Here is a 25,776-nt window from a genome sequence, read left to right as displayed (position 1 = left end):
TCTCTCTACATTCGGATGATAAAAAAAAAATAATAGTTTTCCTAATGTGATAAACTTAAAAGTAAAAAAATAAATAAATAAATAATAATAATATTTAGTAATTAAAAAAAAAAAGAAAAGAAAAGAGACAAAGAAATAAAAAATAGAAAAAACCCGAAAGAGAGAGAGAGAGAGATGAATTGTCCAAATACTTCACCGCGTCTTAAACCAAATTTAAAAAATAAAGATTTTGTAAGATGGCAAAGAGCTGAAAAAATTATTTGCAATGATAATATTGTATCAACGGATTGGCGTAAGTATTTTGTAAAAAAAAATATACATATGTAATTAATTTATATAAATATTAATATTAATATTTAAAAAAAAAAAACAAAACATTTACAGATGAAAAATTAGAAAAAACACCATTGTTTACAACCGTGGATAACGGCGTAAGTGATTATTTATAAATAATAATTATTATTATTATTATTATTAGTAAGGATGCGTTAAATGTGTACGGTGATGATGATGATGATGATTTTTTAGAATCCGACAAACATGATATACATAATGAGCGGTGAATATGGAAGAATGTGGTTGAAAGAAAGAGACGAATGGTATGCCAACGTGTTCGTTCCATCGTTTAAAGAAATCAATTTCATAAATAGGAGAAAGAAAATAAGGAGAGAAGCGAGGAAAGCTAAAAAAGAAGCCGAAGCAAATATAAAAGAGAGAAAAGAAAGGAGAGCTAAAGAATTGGAAGCCAAAGCCAAAGTCGAACAGGAAAAATTGGAAAAATTAAAAGCTAAAATACAAAAATTTAAATTTACCGAAAAGAAAAAATCTAAAAAAGATGGCGGAAAAGATGTTAAAGACGGCGTTAAAGGGAATAAAAATTCTAAAACGGTTAAAACGACGGGTACCCCGAGTAAAAATCAAAAACAAAATCAAGAAACCTCTTCATCAAGATCACCATCACAAAATCCAAAGTAATTTCTTAATTTTTTTTCCCCTCCCTCCCCCTCTCTCCCCCCTCCTAATTTTTTCTTCTACAAATCATAAAATAGTGATGATGATGATAATAATAATAAAACCTTTTTTACCCTGTTCTATTTAGGGAAGAAGAAAAAACAGCAGAAGAAGGTAAATTTAGTTGCCCTAAAAATTCCGTACCCATCGAATTAACCGTACAGTAAGTTTTTTGTACTTTTTTTTTCAAAAATCATTTTCCTAACAACAACAAACACAAACACAAACAAACAATTTTTCTCATTTTACATTTTTAGATGCGAATGCTCTCATCACTCTAAACAAGAACAAGAGTGTGGAGGTAATCAAGATGATAATAATAATAACAATAATAATAATAATAATTGTATGCAAACGGAAAAAGGTGATAAAAATCCGCCTTTGTGTAAAGATTACATGTCACAATTAGCCGCCATACAAGATGAAAAAATTAATTCAGAAACAAAATGATTAATTACTTTTAAAAATGACAATTTAAAAAAAATTAATTGATTAATTAATTAATTAATTTAAAAACTATAAAAAATTAATGATCACCCTATCTTTCTTTTTTTTTTTTTTTGTAAATTTTTTTTTGTATAAATTAAAATTTAATAATAATAAAAATTAATTAAATCAATTAAAATTTCTTTTCTGTTTTTATATATATATAACTTAATAATACCTTACATTAATTATTATTATTATTATTATTATTATTAACATGTTTACAGGTAAGTTTTTTGTTTGTTGTTGTTTGTTACAACCAACAAATTAAATATGAATAAAATTTTATTATTAATTTGTTCATTATTATTATTTTTCAGTCAGTTTGTTTAATTTTACCTGCAAAACTACAAAAAAAAAGTTATACAATGATAATAGTTGTAGTAATAATAATAATAATAATAGTAATAATAGTAGATAGTAATAGTAATAATAATAATTTGTCCTCTTTTTTTGTTTTTTTCTTATTGAAATTTTCTTCTAAAAATTCTACCACACATTGAATTTTACACAAATACTTTTTTTTTTTTGTTTAATATTATAAATAATAAATAAATATTTTAATAAGATCATTATTTTTGTAAAATTGTGAAACGTTATATAAATTTTTTTTAGAATTTATTGCTGTACGTACCACACACACACAGAATATCATAACAATCTAATTTAGAATTAAGTAAGAAAGAATTGATGTCGCGCGTACATTTTTATTAATATTATTATTATTATTATATAAAATTATAATTATCGATTACATGTTTTATCACGAACAATAAAAATGTATGCGTGATACCTTATATATGTATAAATATATATAAATACATACTTTATGTCCCGTCAGTAATTATTCCAAATGTAAAATGTAAAACACAAATTTTAATTTGATTTGATTTAATATATAAAATAAATTTTAAATTTAATATTATTACATTCATTCACTTACACGATTACAAAATGCTTTTTTTTTTAACCGAACTATATAAAAACTACGTTCGAATAATAAATCGAACTGAAAAAAAAAAAAAAAAAAAAAAAAATTTTTTTGTTCCGAATATCACATTTCGCGTATAATTTCCAAATCAAAATGACGACAAAACAGATAAATAAATCATTTTATCGATCGATCGATCGATATATTCATCGATTAATGTTTAATTCCACGACGATCGAGCGCAATTGAGAAATTTGCTTAGTTACACGATGAAGGTGTAATACTACTACTAAAATGAATGCAATGTTGAACGAAAATAACGACGAAAATAAACGACGAATTGATTAATTTTTTTTGTTTTGGTTTTTTTTTTACATTGCAGGCGTTTCGTTACGATCCAAGCAAATTTTTATTATGTAGTAAATTTAAAAAAAAAAAAAAAAAAAGAAAACGTTTACTTAATTTAATCGTATCGGAATGTGAAATTAGTATAATTGAAATTTCCATTGCATGCACCTTCGAAGAATGCATAAAATTTGTCAGTATCACATTCTAAAATAAATAAAAAATAATGTAATAAAGTTTTCCTATATTGTGTGTTTAAAAAGTTTTCTGTTGGAAAAACCTACACGTACCTTCTGAGTATTCCAAATTTTGACCGTTATCATATCTGACTTTTTTCACTGGATCAGATAAAACACTATACGCTTCTCCAACTTCTTTGAATTTTTTCTCTTGTCCCAACCTTTCCGGTTCGGACGCGTTAATGTGCCGATCTAAAATCATAATGATTAATAATTATTAATTAATCGAAATTAATTAAAGAAAAAAAAAATAATCACAATTTTACCAGGATGATGTATTAAAGCCCTTTTTTTATAAGCTTTTTTTATTTCGTCGATGGTCGCGGTTTTCGTTATTCCAAGAATTTTATAATAATCCTTTCTATTAGATTTTCTCAGTTCTAATTTAGCTTGTTGCAAAAGTCTTTTGTTTTCTTTGGTCATTTTCATTTTGTATACGGCCTCGTAATCTTCCACTGCTTCCTTATAATTTTGCATTTGCATGTAACACCATGCTCTGTGTTGAAGAGCTTTCAGGTATTTTTCGTCCAATTTTAAAGCCGAAGTGCAATCGGCAATCGCATCGTTTAATTTGTTCAACTATTAAAATACATTAAAGAGTACAGCACAGAATTTAAAAGATTTACATTTTCATTTTTTTAAAACAGAAAGTCGATGTTTGTTGACTTACCTTTGAAGCTACAATAGCACGATTAAAAAATAATTTTGCATTAATTATTTTGTTCTGTGGATCGACGTTTAATGCTTCAGAATACAAGTCGAGGGATTCTTGATATTTAAAACTATTAAAAGCATTATTCGCTTCATCTTTTTTTTGTTTTAACAATTTGACTTTTTTATACACTTCTAAAATTCTTTTGTGACCAGGAGCTAATTTAAGAGCGTGCTGGAAAAGTTTCGAAGCACGTTCTAACGTTCCTGTACTTTCTCCGTAGTACACGCACAATCCGCGAACATATATAGCATCAGGGTTTTGCTCTAATTCCAAAACGTCACTGTAAATACAACAATATGTTTTTATTTCAATCGAAAAAAAAATTTTAAATAACATAAAAAGTTTTACTAATTTTAAAAACACTCACTTGGCTATTACTCTCGCTTCATAATATTTTCCTAACAATGCCAGACATTCAGCTTTTCGAAGTTTATAAGATGTACAATTTACTCCGAAAGCTTGCATGCAATCAACGCAAAAAACAACCCTTCTGTAATTTTTAGATTCATATGCATTGTCAGCATCTTCCTTAAAATATTTCACACGTTCTACTATTTTGGATTCATTTTCAGCAATTTCACTATTCGGACATAATTCTTTGGCTTTGGAAATTGAAGAAACAGCTGCTGTTATGTCTCCGAAAACGAGAAAACATTTTGCCATTCGAACATATCCTTTTACAAATGTTGGATCTATTGAAACTGCTTTTCTCGCATCCTCCAATGCATTCCTAAATTTTGATAGCATTATATAACATGCTGATCTATTACCATAATAAGAAGCATTTTTCGGTTGAAGAGAAATCGCTTCGGTGTAATATGGTAAAGCCTCTTCATACTGCTTTAACATGTACAATCTGTTTCCCTCTGTTTTCTTTTCTTCAGCTATGCTGTAAAATAAATATTAAATTTAGTGAAATTACAATTTATACAAAGGAAATCATTAAGTTTAATTATAGAAATCAAATTATTTTCATTGTTAAAAAAATATAATCAATAAAAAATTTATATTGCACCTTTTGAAAATTTTAAAACTTTTTTTGTAATTTTTAGTCGAATTTTTAAAGCAATCTAATGCTGTCACTATTGAATACTCATTATTCATTGCGAAAATAACAATTTAAAAGTAATAGGCATGTGAATAATACCCGAATAATATAAAAATTTTCTTATTAAAAAAACAATTCAAAACAATCGATATAGTTTTCATTTTTGCAATTTATCAACACAAATACATATTAAAAATTTAATTTATCATAATAAATCTCTAAATAAAAACATTAAAAATAAATTTGGGTCAGCTTCCAAAAATTATTTTAAAAATTGAATATTCACTGTGTGTTCTAGAAAATGTAAAAGTACAGTTATGATGTACTAATACATTCACAATTATTAATAATAAAATAAGTTTATTTTTATGTATAAATGCAAATAAATATTATTAACAAAATGGAATTTAATTCAACAAATTAGCCTGTAACTTAAAAACTTGAAACTGTATCACAGATGTATAAAAAAAAAAAGGAAATTTTAAGAAACAATAATACATTTACAAAAAACATAATAATAATAAAAATAAAAATTTATGATAATAATTTCCTATAAGTTATCATTTCAAAAATAAATTATACAATCACAATTATCATTATTAACATAAAAAAAAAAAAAAATTATAAATGAAATAATTTTATATGTGTTACATGACATAAACAAAAATAATTTTTTTTTTTTTTTTAATTACTTAATGAGAATTTTTTGGATTTGTGAAAAATCTTTATAATTTTATTATATTTGATAAGTTAAAAAAACATAATAATAATAATAATTTGAAAGAGGTGAGGGGGGGAGGGGGGAAAAAGAAAAAAAATTGTTATTGTTAAAACAATAAGTACTTACTCTTCATCATCGTATATAGTTATAACTTTATCGTTTTCTTCCATTAATTCTAATATACGCATTATAGTAGACATTTCTGCCATAATTAAATAATATTTAACTTTTAATTAAGTTAAATATATATTAAAATAAAAGGAACATTTTTTAAAATAAGTTAATAATAATAATAATAATAGAAAAAAGAAAAAAGAAAAAAAATTTAGTTGTTTACTATCCACATTGTTATCCACTGGAAACACTTTTTAATTATATATATTTGACCTGACTGGTTGGCGTTACTGTTTTTTTTTTTTTTTTTTTTTTTTTTTAAAATTCACTAAAATAATAAATTATAATTTATTTACTTTTTTAATTTTTTATAATAATTAATTATACGTTTAAAAAAAAAATCATTTTAAATTTTGCTTTTTAAAAATCCATAATATTCAATCGACTCGATATTTATTCCAAAAAAAAAAAAAAAAAAAACTATTTGGTCAATATTGGTTGATAGTAAGTTTTTCAAATTCATAGATGTCAGTTAAATAAATAAAAAGTTTAAAAATAAAATAAAACGAATCAAATAATTATTAATTATTCCTTATTAACAATCCTTTAAAATTAAAATTCAAACTCACTTTTCCATTATAAAAAATAAAATAAATTTAATAAATTCTGTCGAATACTTATTAAGAACAAAAAAAAAAAAAAAATGGCGAATTTTTCTAAAAAATTAATTAACTAAAAAAAAATAAAATAAATTCTTTTCCTGAATTAAAATTAACGATTAAAAAAAAGGTTTGTAGGAATAAATGGAGTAAATATGGATAATTTATAAATATAATAATTATTCAATTGTCCATTATGATAGGTACTGATATAAAAAAAAAAAAATTAAGGTATATAAAATTAAGGTTAATAATAAAATAAAAGTTAACAATAAAATTGAAAAGTTTTTTTTTTTTTTTCTTAATACTTTTAATAATTTTAATAAATAAGTAAATATATATTTTAAATTTATGTATATATATATAAAAAGAAATGTATATATTAAATGAAAATAAATTTTTATCATTTAATATTTAATTGAATATTGATAAGAAGATATAACAAAAGTTTTGATATCAAGAAGAAAACATATGAAAAAAAAAATTTCTCATCAGTACATATGCAAGACCGAGTAAAGTTCACAGTATAAGTAAATAATGTATGAATTTCTATTATATTTATATAAATTTTTTTTTTTTTAAAGCAAATTTTTTTTTTTTTTTTTTTAAACCGTTAAATTAAAGTAATATTATGAATTATTTTGGTTAAAAAAAAAACAAAAGGAAACGATATTATTAAGGAAATTATTTAATTTTTTTTTTTTTTTTAAGCCGGGCTCATTAAATTTCAATTGGTGGTGGTGATGATGATTATTTGAATTTGGGTGGGAGTTAAAAATCAAAAACCTTGCACCCGAAAAAAAAAAAAAAAATTTTAAAAATAAATGTTTAAATTTTATATAATATTTATATTATTCTCTTCATAGGAGATTTTTAATGATTTTAATATACAGTGAAATTTAGCTAATAATTATTTAAATTATATAATTGACGATTGCCGAAGAAAATGGGCAATAGAAATTGTTGTTTTGCTTATAAAACACCACCGCCCGTCAGAAAACCACATTTGGATGGGACTCCCGTTGGAGAAACCATAACAGACTGGAAGCATAATAGTCATGCAAATTTACCACACATTAGTGAAAGAGAACCTGAAAATTTTGAAGCTAATCCTTCAATACATGCAAAAGCAGGAACTTTATTCATGGAAAGGTCCAAGGTCTCTGAGAGTAAGTTACAAAAAAAATTTTATTTCTCTTTATCAAATTTTTTTAAAAAAAGTAAACAAATAAATTTATCTTTATATTTTTAAGTAATTATGTCGCATATTTCTTTGCATATAATTTTTTTTTTTTTTTTTTTTTTTGGTTTTTACAGATGGAATGGTCAGGAAGAAAAGTCTTAGTCATGTAAGCATCATACAATTATTATATTGAAAATAATATATATATATATATATGACCACCATTCATATATATATATAAAATGTTTTAATGTTGTGTAGATGTATGTATTTTTTGTTTTAAGATTACAGATGCATGCAGGCTGAAAAAAAGCAATTCATGTTCTACCATATATTTAGATGATAGCACAGTTTCTCAACCAAATTTAAAAAACACAATAAAATGTGTAGCTCTTGCAATTTATTATAATATTAAAAATCGTACATCCGATAGACAACTCGATATATTCGATGAAAAATTATATCCATTAACTGTAAGTATACAAGCACAAGCTTTTAGTTTTCTGTCAATTGTTAATTTTATAGTTTTGTTAATTAAATGTTAATTTTTTTTTTTTTTTTTTTGTGGAAAGAATAGAATGTGTAAATAATTAATTATTTCAGAAAGATCCCGTTCCTGATAATTACGATCAGCACATTCCAGAGCATAGGCAAATATATAAATGTATTAGAACTTTATTCGGTGCTGCTCAATTAACAGCTGAATGTGCCATTATAACTCTAGTTTATTTGGAAAGGTACCTACCACCACCATTTAATGTTATTAAAAAGGCTGCATGTAAATGTTGAGTAATAACAAAAGTTTTTTTTTTTAACAAATGTTAAAGGTTGTTAACGCTTGCTGAAATAGATATCACTCCGGGTAATTGGAAAAGAATAGTTCTCGGAGCAATTTTATTAGCATCAAAGGTTTGGGATGATCAGGCTGTGTGGAATGTAGATTATTGTCAAATATTAATAGATGTTACAGTAGAAGACATGTAAGTAGGAGAAAAAATTTTAAAAATAATTTTTGTAATATATGTATAAATCAGATTAAAATAAAAATTTTTTTTTTTTAGGAACGAATTAGAAAGGCAGTTTTTGGAAATGATACAATTCAATATAAATGTGCCGTCCAGTGTTTATGCCAAATATTATTTTGATCTCCGAACATTAGCAGAAGATAATGATTTGGCTTTCCCTGGTGAACCCCTGAGCAAGGAGAGAGCTGAAAAACTTGAAGCAATGTCTAGGAAATATCAAGACAAAATCGTATTAAATGCTTTAAAAAATGCTAAAAAATGGTCTAGTTTAGATAATATTAGCATGGGACAACCCAGGAGAAGCATAGCAATTTTGTCTTGAGCCTTTATACATAATTTTATTTTTTAATTAAAAACAAACAAACAAACAAACAAACAAAAAGGGACAATCAATGAAAAAATAAATTATTATTATTATTATTAGTAGAAAAAAATATTAAACGTAATAATTACATTAGATCAAAATATTTGGAGACTTATAAATCGTGTTAAATAATATTAATAATAATAATAATAATAATAATGCCATAGTCGATAAAAAAAAAAAAAAGTCCGAAATAGTGAAATATAATTAAATTTAGTAAAAAATAATAATAATAATATTAATTAATTAAATTTTGATTATATAGGGAAAAAATTTTTTATTTAAATTTAAATTTATTTATTGGGGCCAAACAAAAATGATTAACTTCCCAAAATTAAAATTAATAAACATGAAGCAAAAAAAAAAAAAAAACTTATATTGTAGATATATTATAAAATTATATATAAATATATATTATCGTAGATGACTGGAAACGATAAAGCAATTTGTAATAAGCCAAAATAAAATTTAAAAAAATTTATTTAGGTTTAGGCTAATTGATGCCATCCATATTGCTGTAAAAATCAACGCTGTTAAATTCAAAAAATCAATTAAACAAATTTTTTTTTAAAATTTTTATTTTGCAACAATATTTTTTATATATATTATGAATTTGATTTTTATTATTAAATTCATTTTTTTTTTTTTTTTTTTTGCCATTTTGACTGCTGCCTACTGTTTAGTTAGTGTGAATTTTTTTTTTTTTGTATTATTCTTAATTTAAATAATTTAAAGAAATTTTTTTACAAAAAAAAAAAAACTTTACGTTTATTTTTTATATTATTATTATTATTATTTAAATATTTTCATCATTATATTTTGTTGCAAACTTATTATTATTATTATTATTATTTTTTAATAAAAATTTATCGATTGATATTTATTTATTTTTTTTCTCAAAAAAAAATTTGATATTATTTTTTCTTTTATTTGTGAATTTAAATGTAAAATTTAATAATAATAATAATAATAATGAAAATATTACACCAATAGATTTAATAAGATTGTCCAAAAAATTATTATTATTATTATTATAACATTCCATTCAATTTTTTTTCCCCCTTTAATGATAATAAATGATAAGGGCGTTGAATAGAAATTATTATTAAATTTTTTATTATTATTTGATAAAATGGCATTGTGTTATTTGATTGCCTGTTTTAATAATATATATATTATTAAATAATAAACCAACGGTTTTTTTCTATTTTCATTACGAGTCATTTTTTTTTTTTTTTTTTATAAATAGTTTTAGTCACGATTTATAACGCTTTTGACTTTTAAAATATTATTATTATTATTATAAAAATATAAAAAATTTTTTTTTGAGTTTATTTTATTTACTTTTTTTTTATATCTTTTTCCTGTTCGATAATGAAATAAATTTTATGTTATTAATTATTATGTTCGATAAATTAATAATAAATTATTTATAATAATACGGATAATATTGCAAATAAATAACTCGTTTAATAAATATTTATTAATTTTCTTTTTTAAATAGATTACTAATAAATAATAATAATAATAATAATAAATAAAATTTAACGGTTTTTTTTACAACGAACACAATTAATATATATATAAAAAATAATCGTAAAGTTTTATGAGAGTTTATCGATTAGATTATTTATTTATTTATTTATTAATAATTCATTTTGTTTATTTATTAAATATTAAATAAATAAAAAAATTTATTAAAGCATATTATTATTATTATTTATACGAATAAAGAACTGGGTAACTGCAAGAATATTTTCGATTAACAAACTTTCGAGATATTTCGATTTTGATTTTTTTCGATTCTCGAATTTTCCTCAACCTGATCGAGATTATATTATCGATTGTGAAAAATGTTCGATTTTTATTTAAAGCTGTTTTATTCGTGAATTCGATTTCCAACCGCTCCTTTCGGTTGCCATTTCTACTTCGTCTAAAAAAGACGTTGAATTGTGTATGGTGGTACCACCGAGCACGATGCTTACTCTCGCGTGTGTCCTATTCAGCTGATGTACGATCAAAGATTCTGCATATGTCGTACCACCGATCATAAAAACAATTACATCTTGAATTCTATAAAAGAGTAAGTTTTTTTTTTTTTCATTTTGAAAATCTTTTCAACGTCTCGGACTACTATTTAACATCAATTTCTAGACTCACTTTTTGTTTCCTTGACCTTTACTACTGTTTACGTAGGGATACATGGATTCTTTTAATTTCCCTTTAATCAAATCCTCTAACGTTTCTTTCAATAATGGCGTATGCCTCGTGAAAACGTTTTCGACTCCTTTCAAATCCGATAATTTTTTCTTTATTTTTTCAACCGTTTTATTTTCACCGAACAAATCGCTTTTAATATCCACGCTGTAATGCCTTATTTTATCTACCATCTAGAATCAAATGTAATAATAATAATAATAATAATTTTTTAATTAAAATTTCATGTAAACTTTTTCATTCGGCAGCCATTTTGTTTCTTACGTTAATTAACCTGTCGGAAACTCCTCTTTTTCTTAACGCGTTTACCAACATGTTAACATTGGCATCCCCCGAACGTCTATACCTTAAACAATATAATATGACCAAACGTGTGGCGTCTATATCTCTAATTTTATTATTATTAATAATCCCACGTATGTTCTTCGAAAAAAAAAAGGAACAAATTTAGTGTTTGATCAAAAAAAAAGAAAAAAATGTCGGTATCAAAACTCAATTTTTTTATATTCAAACTCACTTGTAATTGTTGGCTTTGATCATCTTGCGAAACAATATCCTGTTCCAATTCCGAAACATCCATCAAACAATATTTTCCAATCAAGGAAAATATTTCATCTACAACGTTTACATGTTTGGTTGCCGTTCCTGACATTTTAGAAAATTGCGGATAAGACTCGACGAAATTTTTCATATCCGCAATCGTTTCCACCTTTTTGTGACTTTTGGCCTTTTTTTGAAATTCATCAACCAATTCCTTAATCATCTGAGCTATTTCACCATAATTTAGATACAAGTTCTGAAATCAAACATTCTCATGTACAATCGTTTGCAACAGCAAAAGGATGGGTTATTAAATTACTAAACATACATTACAATAAAATTCATCGTGTTCTGCTGACAAAACAACTTCTTTCATGTCTTGGTTTTTCGGTAAGCAAACCCTATTGTTATTGATTGTGAGAAGTTCATGCACCATCGCTTGATAAGTCCACTAATAAGTCACGATAACAAACTAATTAGTTTTCAAACAGATTCTAAATCGATAAAATGACTTTAATGAAAATATTAAAAGAAAATAATTTACTTGATTAAGCAAAGGAGTTATGGGATCTTCTCTTCTGTCTAAAATAAGGAGAATCGTAGAAGTGCTATGATGACCGACATTACAAAGAGAGCTTTCACGAGTTAACACATCACGAACTCCTTCTGCTAACCTCTTGGCCATTTCGGACATTCCTTGATATCTAATTATAGGGAATCTTTTAAGTGATAAAAGTACTGATGTTATTCCCTGTATTGATCTTTGCAGGTGATTTAAGTTCCAAGATAATTCTAAATTAATCAATTTAAAAGGCTTACAATTTAAATAAATTCTTTTTTTTTTTTTTTTTTTTCCGTATTCGAAAACTCTTAAAATTTTCAAACTGTTACGATACTTGCTTCCCTAAATGTTATTATTTTTTTCGAAATAAAATTGTACACATTTTAAAAATTAGTACTGTTAATAAGAAAAATTAAAATACATAATTTTAAATATAAATTTTTATTAATAATAATTCTCACCTTCGTAAATGCAAGGAATTCCTAGAGAAAATAAATGAGGACTGACAGCTAAATAATCAGCATAAAATTCTTGAATTTCCCTAACGACTTCTTGCTCATCTGATTCTGCTAATATTTTAATATCTGATTTTGAAATAATATTACTTAAATCTATAAATTAAAAATCAATTTTTTAATACATAATTAATATTGTGAATTTTTTTGTCGATTTTGATTTTTGAAAAAACTGATGAAATAAATAATAACTCACAAATGTAATAAGTACTGTATCTTGGATATTTCAATTCCCCAGCCAGAAAACCGATATTTTCCTTTGTTGGCCTCATAAACACTATACATTTTAAATGTTTTATAGATTCCTTTCTGTTTCCTACATCTATTCTTTCAAATAAATAAACTTCTTTTTGAAAAATTTCCGATTGACTGTAAACCATGCTTATGATACTTGTCTAAAACAAGCATTGCTTTGTAATTTCATTAAAAAAAAATTATCTCAAATATTATTATTTAAAAAAACCTTACGGTTTGTTTATCCAAAAGTAAAACTTTCATTCCCGGACCACTATCTTCAATCATTTTTGAAATGTATGTTTTCACCACTGAGATCACATTCATTTTGCTAATAGTATCTAAAGTACATATCTATTTTAGTATTCACTACATTGGTTTCATCGGGTAAAAATTTAATATTTATAAAATAAGTTTAAACTTACCTGTTCCAATAATTGAAGACATTTTGTACAAAAACTTTCCACATCCAAAAATACTGTCTATGACTAAAAATTTAATTAGTCAAATGCAACTGATATCACATTTGCATCTAACTTCTTATAAATGACAAAAGTATAATTATAATAACATATTAAATAAGTTTGATTACTTTTATTTTAAAAAAAATAACTATGTAATTACTTATCGTGTTATTTACTCTCGTACATATTGGCAACAATATTGATTAATTGTAATGCTGCCAACATAAATGAATAAAATATTTCCCTCCTGATTTGATTAACGAATGTGCGACAAATTTGGTTTGCACAATTGTAATTCTGCCAACATAAATGAATATAAAATATTTCCCTGCTGATTTAAATGACGCATGCGCGAAAAACTGTGTAAAAATAAAAATAATAATAAATACTTTTTAAGCTTTACTTTAAAAACCAAATAAATTTCAATAATTTTTTTTTTTTTTTTTTTCAACAATGTATTTATTTTAAACCAATAATTAAATAGAATTTAAAAAAATAATATAAATACTGAATACAGCATAATTTCCCAATTTAAGTACGTATAAAAAAATATAAAATCCCTTATCGATTATCATTATAAAAAGTATTATATTTCCCTTCTTATTTTTGTAAATTTATTCCTTTCCAGAGGCTTCTTTGAGCGAGACGGTTTTGTTGAAAACTAACTGTAATGAAAATTACATTAATTAATAAATAAAGTTTTCGATTAAAACTTGTAATAAATTATATGAAAAAATATATATATACCCTTTTATCGTCACTATCTTTGTCAACAGTGAAAAATCCATTTCTTTCAAATTGAAAAGTATCGTAACATTTACTTCCGGAAAGTGATAAATCAGCTAGAGATTCTATTTCGTGAAGTGAATCTTTGTTACAATCCGATAAAAATCCCTCGGGGACTTCATTTGGATCATCTGGATTTTTATGGTGAAATCTGTCGAAGAAAATAAATCATTGAATATTATTTTTCATAGAAAATTGAAATGATGTGTAGTTTAAAAAATTGATTAATACGTACAAAGGATCGAATATTCTCACAGTTATCTTCATCGGATTTGAAACCCAATGAATGAAAGCTTTCGGTTTGACTTTGATTTCCGAGACTGGAGTGCATTTCACTTTTAACTCCAGTAAATTTCCAGCTGAATCTTTAACAGTTTCATCCAAATGAATAACATAACCGGCATGACGTAATCCTACTGGCTGCGCTTTAGTAAGTCTGCGATATCCTGCTTCATGTTCCTGAAATTAAAACAAAATTCTTTAGTTTTATTTTACAAAATGTCAATCAATTAGATTTTTTTTCGTATATACATACTTCTCTAAAATCAGATCTTTCAATAAAAATTGTACTACTAAATTGAATAGTATGTGTGCCTTTTGAAGCATCATCGGGAAAATTGGGAACATTGATTTTAATGACGTCTTTTGATGGGAAATTTGTGATGGTTACTTTTAACGGCTCTAGTACCACCATACGTCTAAAATTAAAGTACCAGATTATATAAAAACCATTTTTTTTTATTAAAATAAATGCATATATGATAAATTTAAAAAACGTTACCTTGGAGCTGTGATGTTTAAAACGTCCCTAACGTAGGCTTCTAAAACCTGGGGATCGACAGCACTCATAGCACCTGTTACACCCATTCCAGCACAAAAATTATTAATCGCTTCTGCTGGAAAACCTCTTCTTCGAAGTGCAGATAAAGTGAAAAGTCTGGGGTCATCCCAATCTACAATTTTAAATTTTTATTTATAAAAAGTTTTAAGGTTTGCATTATGAATAAATTTTTCATTTTAAAAAATCATTTACCTTTAACAATGTTTTCGGTAATTAATTTTGCTATTTTACGTTTTGATGTAACCGTATAATTGACGCTCAATCTTCCATATTCCCACTGTACGGGACAGTACAATTCAAGAGAGTTACACAACCAATAATATGAAGATCGTCTGAAAAAAAAAAAAAAAATTTATTTATTTATTGTGCAAAATCAACAAGTAAAAAAATTAATGAAAAATTACACACACCTCGATTGAAATTCTTTGGTACATAATGAATGAGTTATGTTTTCTATTGAATCACATAGACAATGAGTGTAATCATAAGTAGGATAAATACACCATTTATCTCCAGTACGATGGTGGGGTACGTATTTTATTCTATAAGCCACAGGATCTTCTTTTCCTTCTTCCAACCTTACTTTCATTCTTAAAGTAGCTTCTCCTTCATCAAATTTCCCATTTTTCATATCCTTTTAAAAACATTTTTCATTAAATTATTTTTAATATAAAAAAAAGAAATAGATATATAATAAAAAAAAAAACAAGTAATTTACCTGAAATAATCTAATGTTATCTTCGATGGGACGATCTCTCCAGGGAGAAGGAGGTGGATTAAAACCTTTTATATCTTCAGGTTTTTGATGGCACACATAAGCAAGTCCTTTTTTAATTAATTCAATTGCCAATTCATACAATTTGTCAAAATAATCTGATGAATGAGTTATTTTGTATGGTTTATATCCTGAGCAAATTTAAAACAAATTCTTATTGTAATTTTAATGATTAATGACTTTATTAATTGTTTTTAAATAAAAATTTCACTAACCTAACCATTCGACCATGTCTTTAATTCCGATAAAAAACTTTTCTTCTTCTTTCTCTGGATTGGTATCGTCATATCTAAGAAAACATACTCCATCATAAGCTGCAGCATATCCGAAATTAATATTAATGGCTTTTGCATGACCAATGTGAAGTATACCATTGGGTTCAGGTGGGAATCTAGTTCTAACCTAAATTACATTTAATAAAATTTTCTTTAAGTGTTTACTTTCAAATTTTTCGTTAAACTGTACAAAAAAATTACACATTTAAAATTTTACTTTGCCTCCTGTTATTTTCAAATGCTCTGCCAATAGTTCTGCAGTTTTAGGTGTGACCACATAGCCATCAGTTTTATAATTTTCACCGACTTTATGAAAATGAACTTTATTTTTCATTAATTCTCCAATCGTATTCGAACCTTGAGATTCGACTAAAAAAAAAAAAAAATTTTTTTAAATTATAAAATTTAATTATAAATACATTTACTACAAAAAAAAATTATCATAAAATAGGAAGTAATATTTACCAGCAACCTTTTTTTGCACTGAAGGTTTATTTTCCACTGAACTTTTCGGTTTCTCAGGTTTAGTTTTTACCGGTTTTTTTTTATCTTCTTCTGTTTTGGGGCCCAAAAGATCAAGAACTTGCAAATCGACTTCACTTTTAATGGCTTTTCCATCAGCCCATTTTAATTGCTGTCTAACATCCTGCATAATTAAACCAATATTGAAATGGTACCTAAAGAATTTTTTTTTTGTTATGAATAGAAATTACTAAAAATTTTAGTTTTATTTTAAACTAAATAATGGGCTAACCTGTTTTTAATTAAATCATCTTTGAATTTTTCCATGACATTTTCTACACATTGTTCAATTTGCTCAGGAGATACAACTACTCCTACACCACAGTACTCTTCAAAGTTTTCCTTATTAAAATCTGATTTGATATTTGACAATAAATAGTCTAAAGCAGCTAAAAAATTTATTTTGATAAATTGAGTATGTTTAAAATTATTTATTTATTCTTTTAAAAGAGCTAATAAAGAAAAGCCAACCTTCTAATTTAACAGTTGAGTCAATTTTTTGAGACATAATATATGATACCAGTAAAGGTACTTGCTCTTTAATTTGAGATTTAATTTTACTTGCTAAGTGATAAACAAGTATTCCTGTTTGAGAATCAACAGGTCCATATTTATTTGCCTGGAAAATAAAATTTTTTCGTAAACCTAAATTAGTTATTAATGTTTAAGCAAGAATAAAAAATTTAAAAAATTAAATATAACCAAATTATTTTAGAAAAAGCATATGGACAAGGACTTAATTAGTAATTTTTTAATAAGTAAATTATTTTTTTCGGCGCGTTAAATTAAAAAGAAAACTACCTCAGTAATAGCCTGGAGGAGATTTTGCGTAAGACCATTATTTTTAAGTGTTTCTTTCGCTTTACTTTCACTTAAACCGATACTCTGTAAAGTTTTTAAAATTTCCACGTCTCCCGCACCCATGGTATTCACACTACACTTTAAGACGTGGAACTAGTGAAAAAAAAATACTCGAGGAAACGGAAATTGGTTCTTCCTCCATTTCTGGCATTTGTTGTGAGAAGACCACGTTTTGCCCATTAATTTTTTGCTTAATTGGTGCGTACGTTTCATTTTTTCGTTTGTTTAAGTTAAAAATAATTTTTTTTACGTTTTTTATAATCGATAAATAATTTTAATTGTACCTAAAAAGTAATTAATAACCGTTTTTTTTCGACTTAGCAGATGGTCAAAAACTGAAGTGACACAGATATGGATGTAGTAGAATCGTCAGTGGCAGCCCAAGCGGCTGAATTACCAGAAATTAAATTATTCGGAAGATGGAGTTGCGACGATGTTCAAGTTTCAGATATGTCGCTACAGGATTACATCGCGGTTAAAGAAAAAAATGCTAAATACTTACCACATTCAGCTGGACGATATGCTGCCAAAAGATTTCGTAAAGCCCAATGTCCGATAGTTGAACGACTTACGAATTCTTTAATGATGCACGGCCGAAACAACGGGAAAAAATTAATGGCTGTTCGTATTGTTAAACATGCTTTTGAAATTATTCATTTGCTAACTGGAGAAAACCCACTACAAATTTTAGTATCGGCAATCATTAACTCTGGACCGAGAGAAGATTCAACTAGAATAGGAAGGGCCGGAACAGTAAGAAGACAAGCTGTTGATGTTTCACCCTTGAGAAGAGTAAATCAAGCTATTTGGCTCCTTTGCACTGGTGCTAGAGATGCTGCATTTAGAAATATTAAAACTATCGCAGAATGTGTTGCTGATGAGTTAATCAATGCTGCTAGGGTAAAATATTTTTCTTCATTTAAACTTATAATATAATAATGAATACAATAAGATGTAAATTTTTTTTTTTGTTATTTTACAGGGTTCATCCAACTCATATGCTATCAAGAAGAAGGATGAATTGGAACGTGTAGCTAAATCTAACCGTTAAGCTGAAATTTTTAAACAATTTTATGATAATACATCATACACATTATTTTTAAAAAAAAAAAACATTGTTTTTATTTTTTTTATCCTTCAGTATCATAAAACACCTTACCCACAAAATATTTACCTAATTGGAGCGCGCACACCCACACACACACACAAATATTTCAACTTGGTTATTTAGATTCGAATGTTTGTGAAAAAAATCCCATTTCGAACTTTTAAAAATTTACATTTTTTTTTATTCTATAAATTTCTTACATAATTTTCTGTTTTTTTTTTCTCTTAATTCTGAAATTAAGACAATATGGTTAAAAGTAATTTTTATCTAAAAAACAATTTGTTTTTAACTTAATTTTTTTTTTTTTATTGCAATAAATATAAAAGGCTAATGATATATATATATAATTACTTTTCAAATTTTTTTTATTATTTTTCGAAATAAAATACTTTATTAAATCTACATTATTTTTATTTCCCAATTTTCTGTCATTGATACACCTGGTTTACGAATTGTCAAAACATTATTCGATGACAATCTCGTTTCCAAAGAAGCAGAATTACCTAAAAACATGACAAATATAATATGAATACACTTAATAATAATAATACTACTTAACTTGATTTTTTCCTAACTTACCAGAGTGATTGATTTCAGCCCTTTTAGAACTTCCATTAAAACCGACAATTAGTACTCGCTCTAACCATGCTTTACTTTTAAATTCAAATTTATCATTCAAGTTTCTAAAACGAAAAAAAAAGTTTTCATTAAAATTAATAAAAAAAATTTAATGCACCATTTTGTCCATGTGAACACACCAATCGAACACATACCTGGATATTAATTTATTATTTTTATATTCCAAACTCAGGTATGCAAATTTCCCTTCTCTGTATTCGAAAGATTGTTCATCATCTATGTAAAGCTTTCCCGATGCTTTACCCTGAAAAATATTTTCCTCATTAAAACAACCCCCCCCTTTTTTTTTTTTTTTTTTTTTTTATAAACTCAAACGAAATGATAAAATTTAACTCACTTGAGCATCTAATGCTACGACCAAAGTGTAAGGATCATCACGCATGAGGGATGATGCTCGTCTAATCCTTTCCTTTTTAGGTATGATCGATCCACCCCTAATAAAAACTGGTATCTAGGTGGTAAAAAAAAAAAAAACGTTTTTTTTAAAATATCAATTGTAACGTACTTAATTTAAATTTTTTTTGTACCTTTTCTAAATCAACGGGTACTTTGACGAATCCGTTTTGATCAAATTTTTCATACGTATCCGAATCGTACCAAACTTCATTCACTCCAGGAAAATACACGTTAACGGAAGTTGCTCCTTTATCAGTGACCGGATGCACCAACAAACTTTTTCCTAAAACGTTTAGAAAAAAAAAATTTGTTTACAAATCGTACAATTTTTAAGATTTACAAATGAAAATTTTAAAATATTTAAACCTAATAAATATTCATCTTCGATTCCGTATACTGCTTCTTCCTTTGGGAATTCCATCCAGAGTGGTCTCATGACCGACGATGCCGTATTTTCGTGTTCGTACATAAGAGTGTACCAAAAGGGTAGATAACTATAACGTTTTCGCAACGCTCCTCGAATGACGTCCGTTACAACTTGATCCATCGACCATGGTTCTCTTCTTTTTGTATCGATATGGGAATGAGCGCGAAAAAAGGGTTGAAATGCTCCCGCCTTTATTGGAAAAAAAAAAAAAAAAAAATTAACTAAAAATACCAAAAACAAACGGGTGCAAATAACTTACCTGAAACCATCGTGCAAATAATTCAGGTTCTGGATTACCGAAAAATCCTCCAACGTCTGCCCCGCACAAAACTAAACCGCTGATGGATAGTGATAAGCACATAGGTATGGTAGCTTTCAAGTGGTCCCATTCAGCCATGTTATCACCCGTCCAAATGCTGACATACCTTTGTGACCCAGCAAAACCTGCACGTGTGAGAATGAAAGGTCGCAATTTTCCTTCTGATCTTTTCAGTAATCCTTCATATGTTGACATCGTCTTTAAAAAATTACACGTTTGAAATTCTCCTTTTTAAAATTAAAAATGATAATTTAAAGAAAAAAAAAAATATGGCGTACATGTAAAAACCCATATATGTTGTGAATGTGTCGATGTTCCCATCCACCGTGGTGAATAACATCTTTGGGCATTGTTATTTCAGGTCCGTTAAATACCGAAGGTTCATTCATGTCATTCCAGATGTACGTGTCAAGAGTGGAACCTTTATAATTTTCCAATAAGTATCGATTTGAATAATATTCCCTTACTGCAGGATTTAAAAAGTCTAAATAACTGGATGATCCAGGCCAACACCAACCTGAAAAAAAAAATATAATTCATCATGGTGGACTATTAGAAATTACTTTTTTTACGGACATTTTTTTTTTTTTTTTTGTGAAATTTCTTACCCTCATAATCTTTTCCATCGGGATTTTTCACATAGTACCCATTTGCTTCAGCATCATTATGCAAAAAGTAACCGACATCTCTTTTGATATGAGGATCGACTATAACAACTAGTTTTCTTCCCTTATCAGATATATTTTTCGTCATTTCCAAAGGATTCGCAAATCTGACTGGATCCCACGTGAAATACCTGAAATATAACTTTAAGATTTATATCTAAAATAATAACATTAACGTGTAAGCAGATGAAAAATATCAATTTACTTCTTATTATCTGCATGTTCAATATCTAACCAAATGGCGTCCATTGGTAAATTATAATCATCAAACTTTTGAACAACGTTTCTGACATCTTCCTCATCATTGTAATTCCACCTGCTTTGATGATAAGCAAGCGAAAACATCTGCAAAATTAAAAATATTAATAAGACCCGCAAATAACAAAAATTTGAAAAAAAAAAAGAAAGAATTTTAAATAAAATTACCTGAGGTAGAGGTGATGTTCCCGTCAATGAGGCATATTGTTTTAGTACGTCATCTGGAGAAGGACCCATCAAAAGAAAAACATCTATGATTCCAGATTCAGACATAAAATGAGCATCAATTTCTGATTTCGAGGTAGAACCAGATACCAAATTTACAATAGATGATAAAACATTTTGATCTCCTTTACTCATAACATCTATCCATGTTTCTGCGGCATTTAACCAAAAAACTCCTGTTGTACTCTCTGGTCTGAAAAATTTATTAAATATATATTTTCACATAATACACATTTATTAATACAATCTAATTTTTTAATAAATTCAAATACCCATGGGCAAAAAGAAGAGGAACACCAGCATATAAGGCCATTTTACTATTGAGTTCATATTCGAATACATCTAAGTTATACAAACGATATGGATCACTTCCTCTGCAAATGCAAAATTAAAATTATTGATTATAATATTTATGCATAAAACGAATAATTAAAAAAATTCTTATTTTTATACTTGGATGACTTAAGTGCAAATGAATCGGCATGTTCAGGTAAACCATAAGCTACAACAGCTTGTGGAAAAGAAAAATCTAAAGCTACAGCTTCTGGGCCATTGGGCTTTGTATCATGAGCAGATTTAAAATTTTCTTCCCAAGCACCTGATTCCATTGAAAATTCAGGATCAACTTCGGAATTATTGTCTTGATTCTCTCCATTTTCATCTGGTTCCTGTGATTTACTGTTAAAAATAAAAAACAATTCTATAATTACAATAAAGTTCTAAAATATTTTTAAATGAGCTCAAATTAAAGCAAAATTTATTTGATTTACTAAATATTTAAAATATTAGAAGAACTGTATTAATAGTTTAATAACTTACGGAAGCGGTTTTTGTCTGTGGTGTTCGAATTTAAGTAATCCTCGAGCATTAGTACTGATTACTAGAACATTCTTAAAATATAAATCTAATTTAAACGGTTTTGCAAAAATATGAGCTTCATTGTTTCCTGACTGTACAATTACTTTATCTGGTGAATTGTGAACAATTTTCAATCTGAAATTTTAATAAGTTGTTTTAACATATTTATTTTTTTGTAAGACAATTACAATAATAAGAATTAAAAAATTGAAAAACTCACGGCTTAAGAACAGGCTCACTCACGAGTACAAATGGAACCTCGAATCTTGGTTTGATTGGATTTTGTTCTTTTATTTTGAGCCTAAATATATCACCATCAACTGCATATAAATATAAATCATATTTGAAATTGTATTTAGTATCAATCAGTTCAGATTTTAAAACTGATGATTCTACATTTGCAGATGATGTTAAAAATTCAAATGAAGATTCTCCAGGTATTTTATTTCTACATCTTTTACAAAAGCTACTTTGCTCACAACTTTTAAAATTGGTTCTATCTACTCCTAATGTTATCGAGATATATGTGACAATAAAAAATGTAAAAAAAATTTTTTTTCTAAAATAAAAATATAAAAATATTAATTGGTAAAACCCAATTTTAAATTTACATGTCAGCAGTTAAATTTTTTAAAAATAAGACATTTTTATTTAACATATATTAATTAATACTTTTAATGAAATTCTAAAGGAAAATTATTCGAATCTTAAATATATTCTTATCAAATAATGAGAAATACACTTGTAAAAAAGATTATTTTTTAAAATAGTCTTTTGTATTTGGATTTTTTTTTTGAGGACATTAAAAAAAACCAACCATAGTATAATATTTGTACAGCAAATCTTTGTATATGAAACAAATGTATTCAAACTTTGTATTATTAATAAATAAAATATTACAAAAATATTAAATAATTAATAAAATAATGATTTTTGAAAATAAATTCATATTTTTAAATAAAATTAACCGGCCAACAAGTATTGAAAACAATTAAAAATTTAGTAAAAATTTACAATTTTATAAATAAAAAAATAAATACCCCATTTTAAAGCAAAAAAAAAAAAAAAATTATTAATAATTGAATAATATTTTCTAAAATAAAGATAAAATCATGTCGTAAATTCAAAATTAATGAGCACAGCCAAAATTATACTTGTTCTAACTTCTAAAAAAAAAACCACAGCCTTTTTTTAATTTGTTGGCACTTAATACGATAATACGTTAAAAATGCTGTTCAAGTTTTTTTTTTTTATCTAATTCAAAACTTTTGACGCTGTTTTTTTTTCTCTTTTTTTTTTTTTTATTAAATTGCAGAGTTTTTAAAACCGATTAATGTATGAAATGTAAAAAAAAAAAAAACTTATGTATTGTGGTGAAACAAACGGAAAAGTTTTCGTTAAAAAGTTGCGGGATGAAATGCAGCTAAAATTTTTATTAATGTTAAACACACAGCGACCTAGTAAGTTCTTATATAATGTCTAATTTTAAAATTATTTTATTCAAATCTGCCAAAAAAAAAAAAAGATTTTCTAAAGCATTTTTATTAATATTATGTAATGGTTTTATTATTGTTATCATTACTATTATTATAATAAAATTCAATTTTTAAATAAGTAAAAAGACAAGGGTAAAAGACAAAAAAAACAAGATGGCCGAAAACCGCTCTGTTAGAGACATGCATAAAAAACCGTTATGAATAAATTTTAAAAAATCGTTATTTTTCTCTCTTGGCGTTTTGTAAAAAGAAAACTTATATAAAAATTTTACTTTTGGTAACAAATTTTCAATGTTTTATAAACATTTTAATAATATATATTAAATATTTTATGACTTACATAATATATAATGTAAGCCATAACATACATCCTCCCATATTTAATATTATTTATAAAATTACTATCATGAAGATTAAGTAGTATATATTTTCTATTACTCTTAAGTATATTTTTACATTTCATATGTCCTTTTTATTTCAAATGATAAGGTGATCTAATTTATGTAACATATCAGTGTAAAACTTATTCTACAATATCATTCATGTATGTATGTATGTATGTATTTATCATGTGCAAGTTGTAAAAAAAAAAAAAAAAATTTTTTTTAAATTCTAATAGTTTATGTTATAACCCATGATAAGAAAAACTTTTCTTACAATTTCTTTAAAATGCTTTTACATGAAAATAAAAAATAAAATTTGAATTAATAACAAAACATCTTCAAGCAAACTAGAATAAATCCTTCACATTTAAAATAATAATGATATGCCATGAAAATATTATTAATTAAAATAATATTATATTTCTACCAAAAAAAAAAAAGCATTTAATATCAAATTCTTATTGTTTTGAATGTTATTAAAGAAATACTTTTAATAAAAGAAAAAATTATTATTATTATGGATTCTTCTTCAGGTATACTATACAGTTTTTATACATAATTTTATTTTACCTTTATGAATTTTATTACAATTTCAATTTTTTTTTTACAACTTTTAATTCACTTTTTGCAAGCGTGAGAATGAATTTATTAATAATATTTATTAACATTTTAAACAAAATTTTAAAGAACAAAAATTCTTAAGAAATATTTTTTAAAACTAAAAAACATATTTTTAAAATAATTGGTCAATATTTTTCATTATAATAAAATCCATAAAGTGTAAATTTTGATCTACATCATTGTATTGTAGAATAATAATGATAATACTCATTCATTTATAAAAAAATATTTATTTATTTAGAAATTTTCTTACAAAATCCCCCTTTTTTTTAATCAAATTTAAATTCACATAGAGTAGGTGTGTGTGTGCGTGTGTGTGTGTTGTTAATAACAATACAAAAAATTCTCATGAAAGAAACACAAAAAAATTTTTTTTTTTTAAATCACACAAAAGGTTTTATTATTATTATTACTATTTTATATTTAAACAATTGAAATATATATATATATATACATATAATTTTATTTATTATTATTCGAATAATGATAAAAGTTTTATTTGAAAAAAAAAATAAATAAATAAGAAAGGTCAGGAAATGATGATTGTATTGAATTTCAATTCCATTAACAATAAGCCATTAAATTTTATTAAGTTTTAAATTTTTCATTTGTTTATTTATTTATTAAAATAATAATTGAAGGTTATTAAACTATTAAAAAAAAAAAATCTTAACAATAATATTATAGTAACACATAAAATTTTAATTTGTCTACAAAAATCGATATCATTTTTATTATTATTATTATTATTATTGACAAAATTTTTGTATAACAAGGTCGTCACGTGTTTAAGGTATTAGGTACGGAAACAGGATATTTTTTGACCTATTAACCTTGCAAAATTTTAAACATAAACAACTATATGAGTAAATAACCTTACCTTGAACCTTAATTGTTTTCCATTCTCTTTAACAATCAACGTAAAAAAAAAAAAAAAAAAAAAAAACA

At 25.3% G+C, this 25,776-nt stretch overlaps 7 protein-coding genes across 7 annotated transcripts; 3 read left to right on the top strand and 4 right to left on the bottom strand.

The window, feature by feature from the left end:
• Positions 1-174: 174 nt before the first annotated feature.
• Phum_PHUM462220 (uncharacterized protein) lies at positions 175-1,461 on the top strand (the record flags this gene model as incomplete). The annotated part of the gene is made up of 5 exons (XM_002430037.1): positions 175-292; positions 385-431; positions 529-971; positions 1,100-1,174; positions 1,269-1,461. 5 exons carry the CDS (start codon positions 175-177, stop codon positions 1,459-1,461), a joined length of 876 nt encoding a protein of 291 aa, XP_002430082.1.
• Positions 1,462-2,891: 1,430 nt separating this feature from the next.
• Positions 2,892-4,831, bottom strand: Phum_PHUM462210 (uncharacterized protein; the record flags this gene model as incomplete). The annotated part of the gene is made up of 6 exons (XM_002430036.1): positions 2,892-2,980; positions 3,064-3,204; positions 3,279-3,591; positions 3,683-4,007; positions 4,095-4,616; positions 4,743-4,831. 6 exons carry the CDS (start codon positions 4,829-4,831, stop codon positions 2,892-2,894), a joined length of 1,479 nt encoding a protein of 492 aa, XP_002430081.1.
• Positions 4,832-7,215: 2,384 nt separating this feature from the next.
• Positions 7,216-8,799, top strand: Phum_PHUM462200 (Cyclin fold protein, putative; the record flags this gene model as incomplete). Its single annotated transcript, XM_002430035.1, has 6 exons — positions 7,216-7,438; positions 7,587-7,618; positions 7,737-7,925; positions 8,056-8,189; positions 8,280-8,432; positions 8,514-8,799. 6 exons carry the CDS (start codon positions 7,216-7,218, stop codon positions 8,797-8,799), a joined length of 1,017 nt encoding a protein of 338 aa, XP_002430080.1.
• A 1,910-nt stretch (positions 8,800-10,709) lies between these two features.
• On the bottom strand, positions 10,710-13,598 carry Phum_PHUM462190 (vacuolar protein sorting-associated protein, putative; the record flags this gene model as incomplete). The annotated part of the gene is made up of 11 exons (XM_002430034.1): positions 10,710-10,914; positions 11,002-11,231; positions 11,323-11,481; positions 11,576-11,854; positions 11,927-12,049; positions 12,143-12,390; positions 12,622-12,771; positions 12,872-13,070; positions 13,144-13,250; positions 13,335-13,391; positions 13,550-13,598. The coding sequence occupies 11 exons, from the start codon at positions 13,596-13,598 to the stop codon at positions 10,710-10,712; spliced, it is 1,806 nt and encodes a 601-aa protein (XP_002430079.1).
• Positions 13,599-13,987: 389 nt separating this feature from the next.
• Positions 13,988-17,496, bottom strand: Phum_PHUM462180 (glutaminyl-tRNA synthetase, putative; the record flags this gene model as incomplete). Its single annotated transcript, XM_002430033.1, has 14 exons — positions 13,988-14,038; positions 14,121-14,310; positions 14,395-14,618; positions 14,695-14,857; positions 14,941-15,112; positions 15,193-15,332; positions 15,411-15,634; positions 15,719-15,906; positions 15,991-16,177; positions 16,268-16,419; positions 16,516-16,727; positions 16,805-16,961; positions 17,044-17,191; positions 17,374-17,496. 14 exons carry the CDS (start codon positions 17,494-17,496, stop codon positions 13,988-13,990), a joined length of 2,331 nt encoding a protein of 776 aa, XP_002430078.1.
• A 288-nt stretch (positions 17,497-17,784) lies between these two features.
• Phum_PHUM462170 (40S ribosomal protein S5, putative) lies at positions 17,785-18,484 on the top strand (the record flags this gene model as incomplete). The annotated part of the gene is made up of 2 exons (XM_002430032.1): positions 17,785-18,333; positions 18,416-18,484. The coding sequence occupies 2 exons, from the start codon at positions 17,785-17,787 to the stop codon at positions 18,482-18,484; spliced, it is 618 nt and encodes a 205-aa protein (XP_002430077.1).
• Positions 18,485-18,940: 456 nt separating this feature from the next.
• On the bottom strand, positions 18,941-22,078 carry Phum_PHUM462160 (Neutral alpha-glucosidase AB precursor, putative; the record flags this gene model as incomplete). The annotated part of the gene is made up of 13 exons (XM_002430031.1): positions 18,941-19,044; positions 19,121-19,224; positions 19,315-19,424; positions 19,518-19,631; positions 19,708-19,859; positions 19,943-20,192; positions 20,263-20,520; positions 20,601-20,839; positions 20,931-21,118; positions 21,193-21,332; positions 21,414-21,663; positions 21,743-21,844; positions 21,924-22,078. The coding sequence occupies 13 exons, from the start codon at positions 22,076-22,078 to the stop codon at positions 18,941-18,943; spliced, it is 2,166 nt and encodes a 721-aa protein (XP_002430076.1).
• Between the last annotated feature and the right edge of the window lie 3,698 nt (positions 22,079-25,776).

This window comes from Pediculus humanus, genomic scaffold (assembly GCF_000006295.1).
Source record: "Pediculus humanus corporis 1103172108247 genomic scaffold, whole genome shotgun sequence".
NCBI classification, from domain to species: domain Eukaryota; kingdom Metazoa; phylum Arthropoda; class Insecta; order Psocodea; family Pediculidae; genus Pediculus; species Pediculus humanus.
The sequence above is the reverse complement of the archived record's forward strand: the minus strand, read 5'-3'. Positions and strand labels throughout refer to the sequence as shown.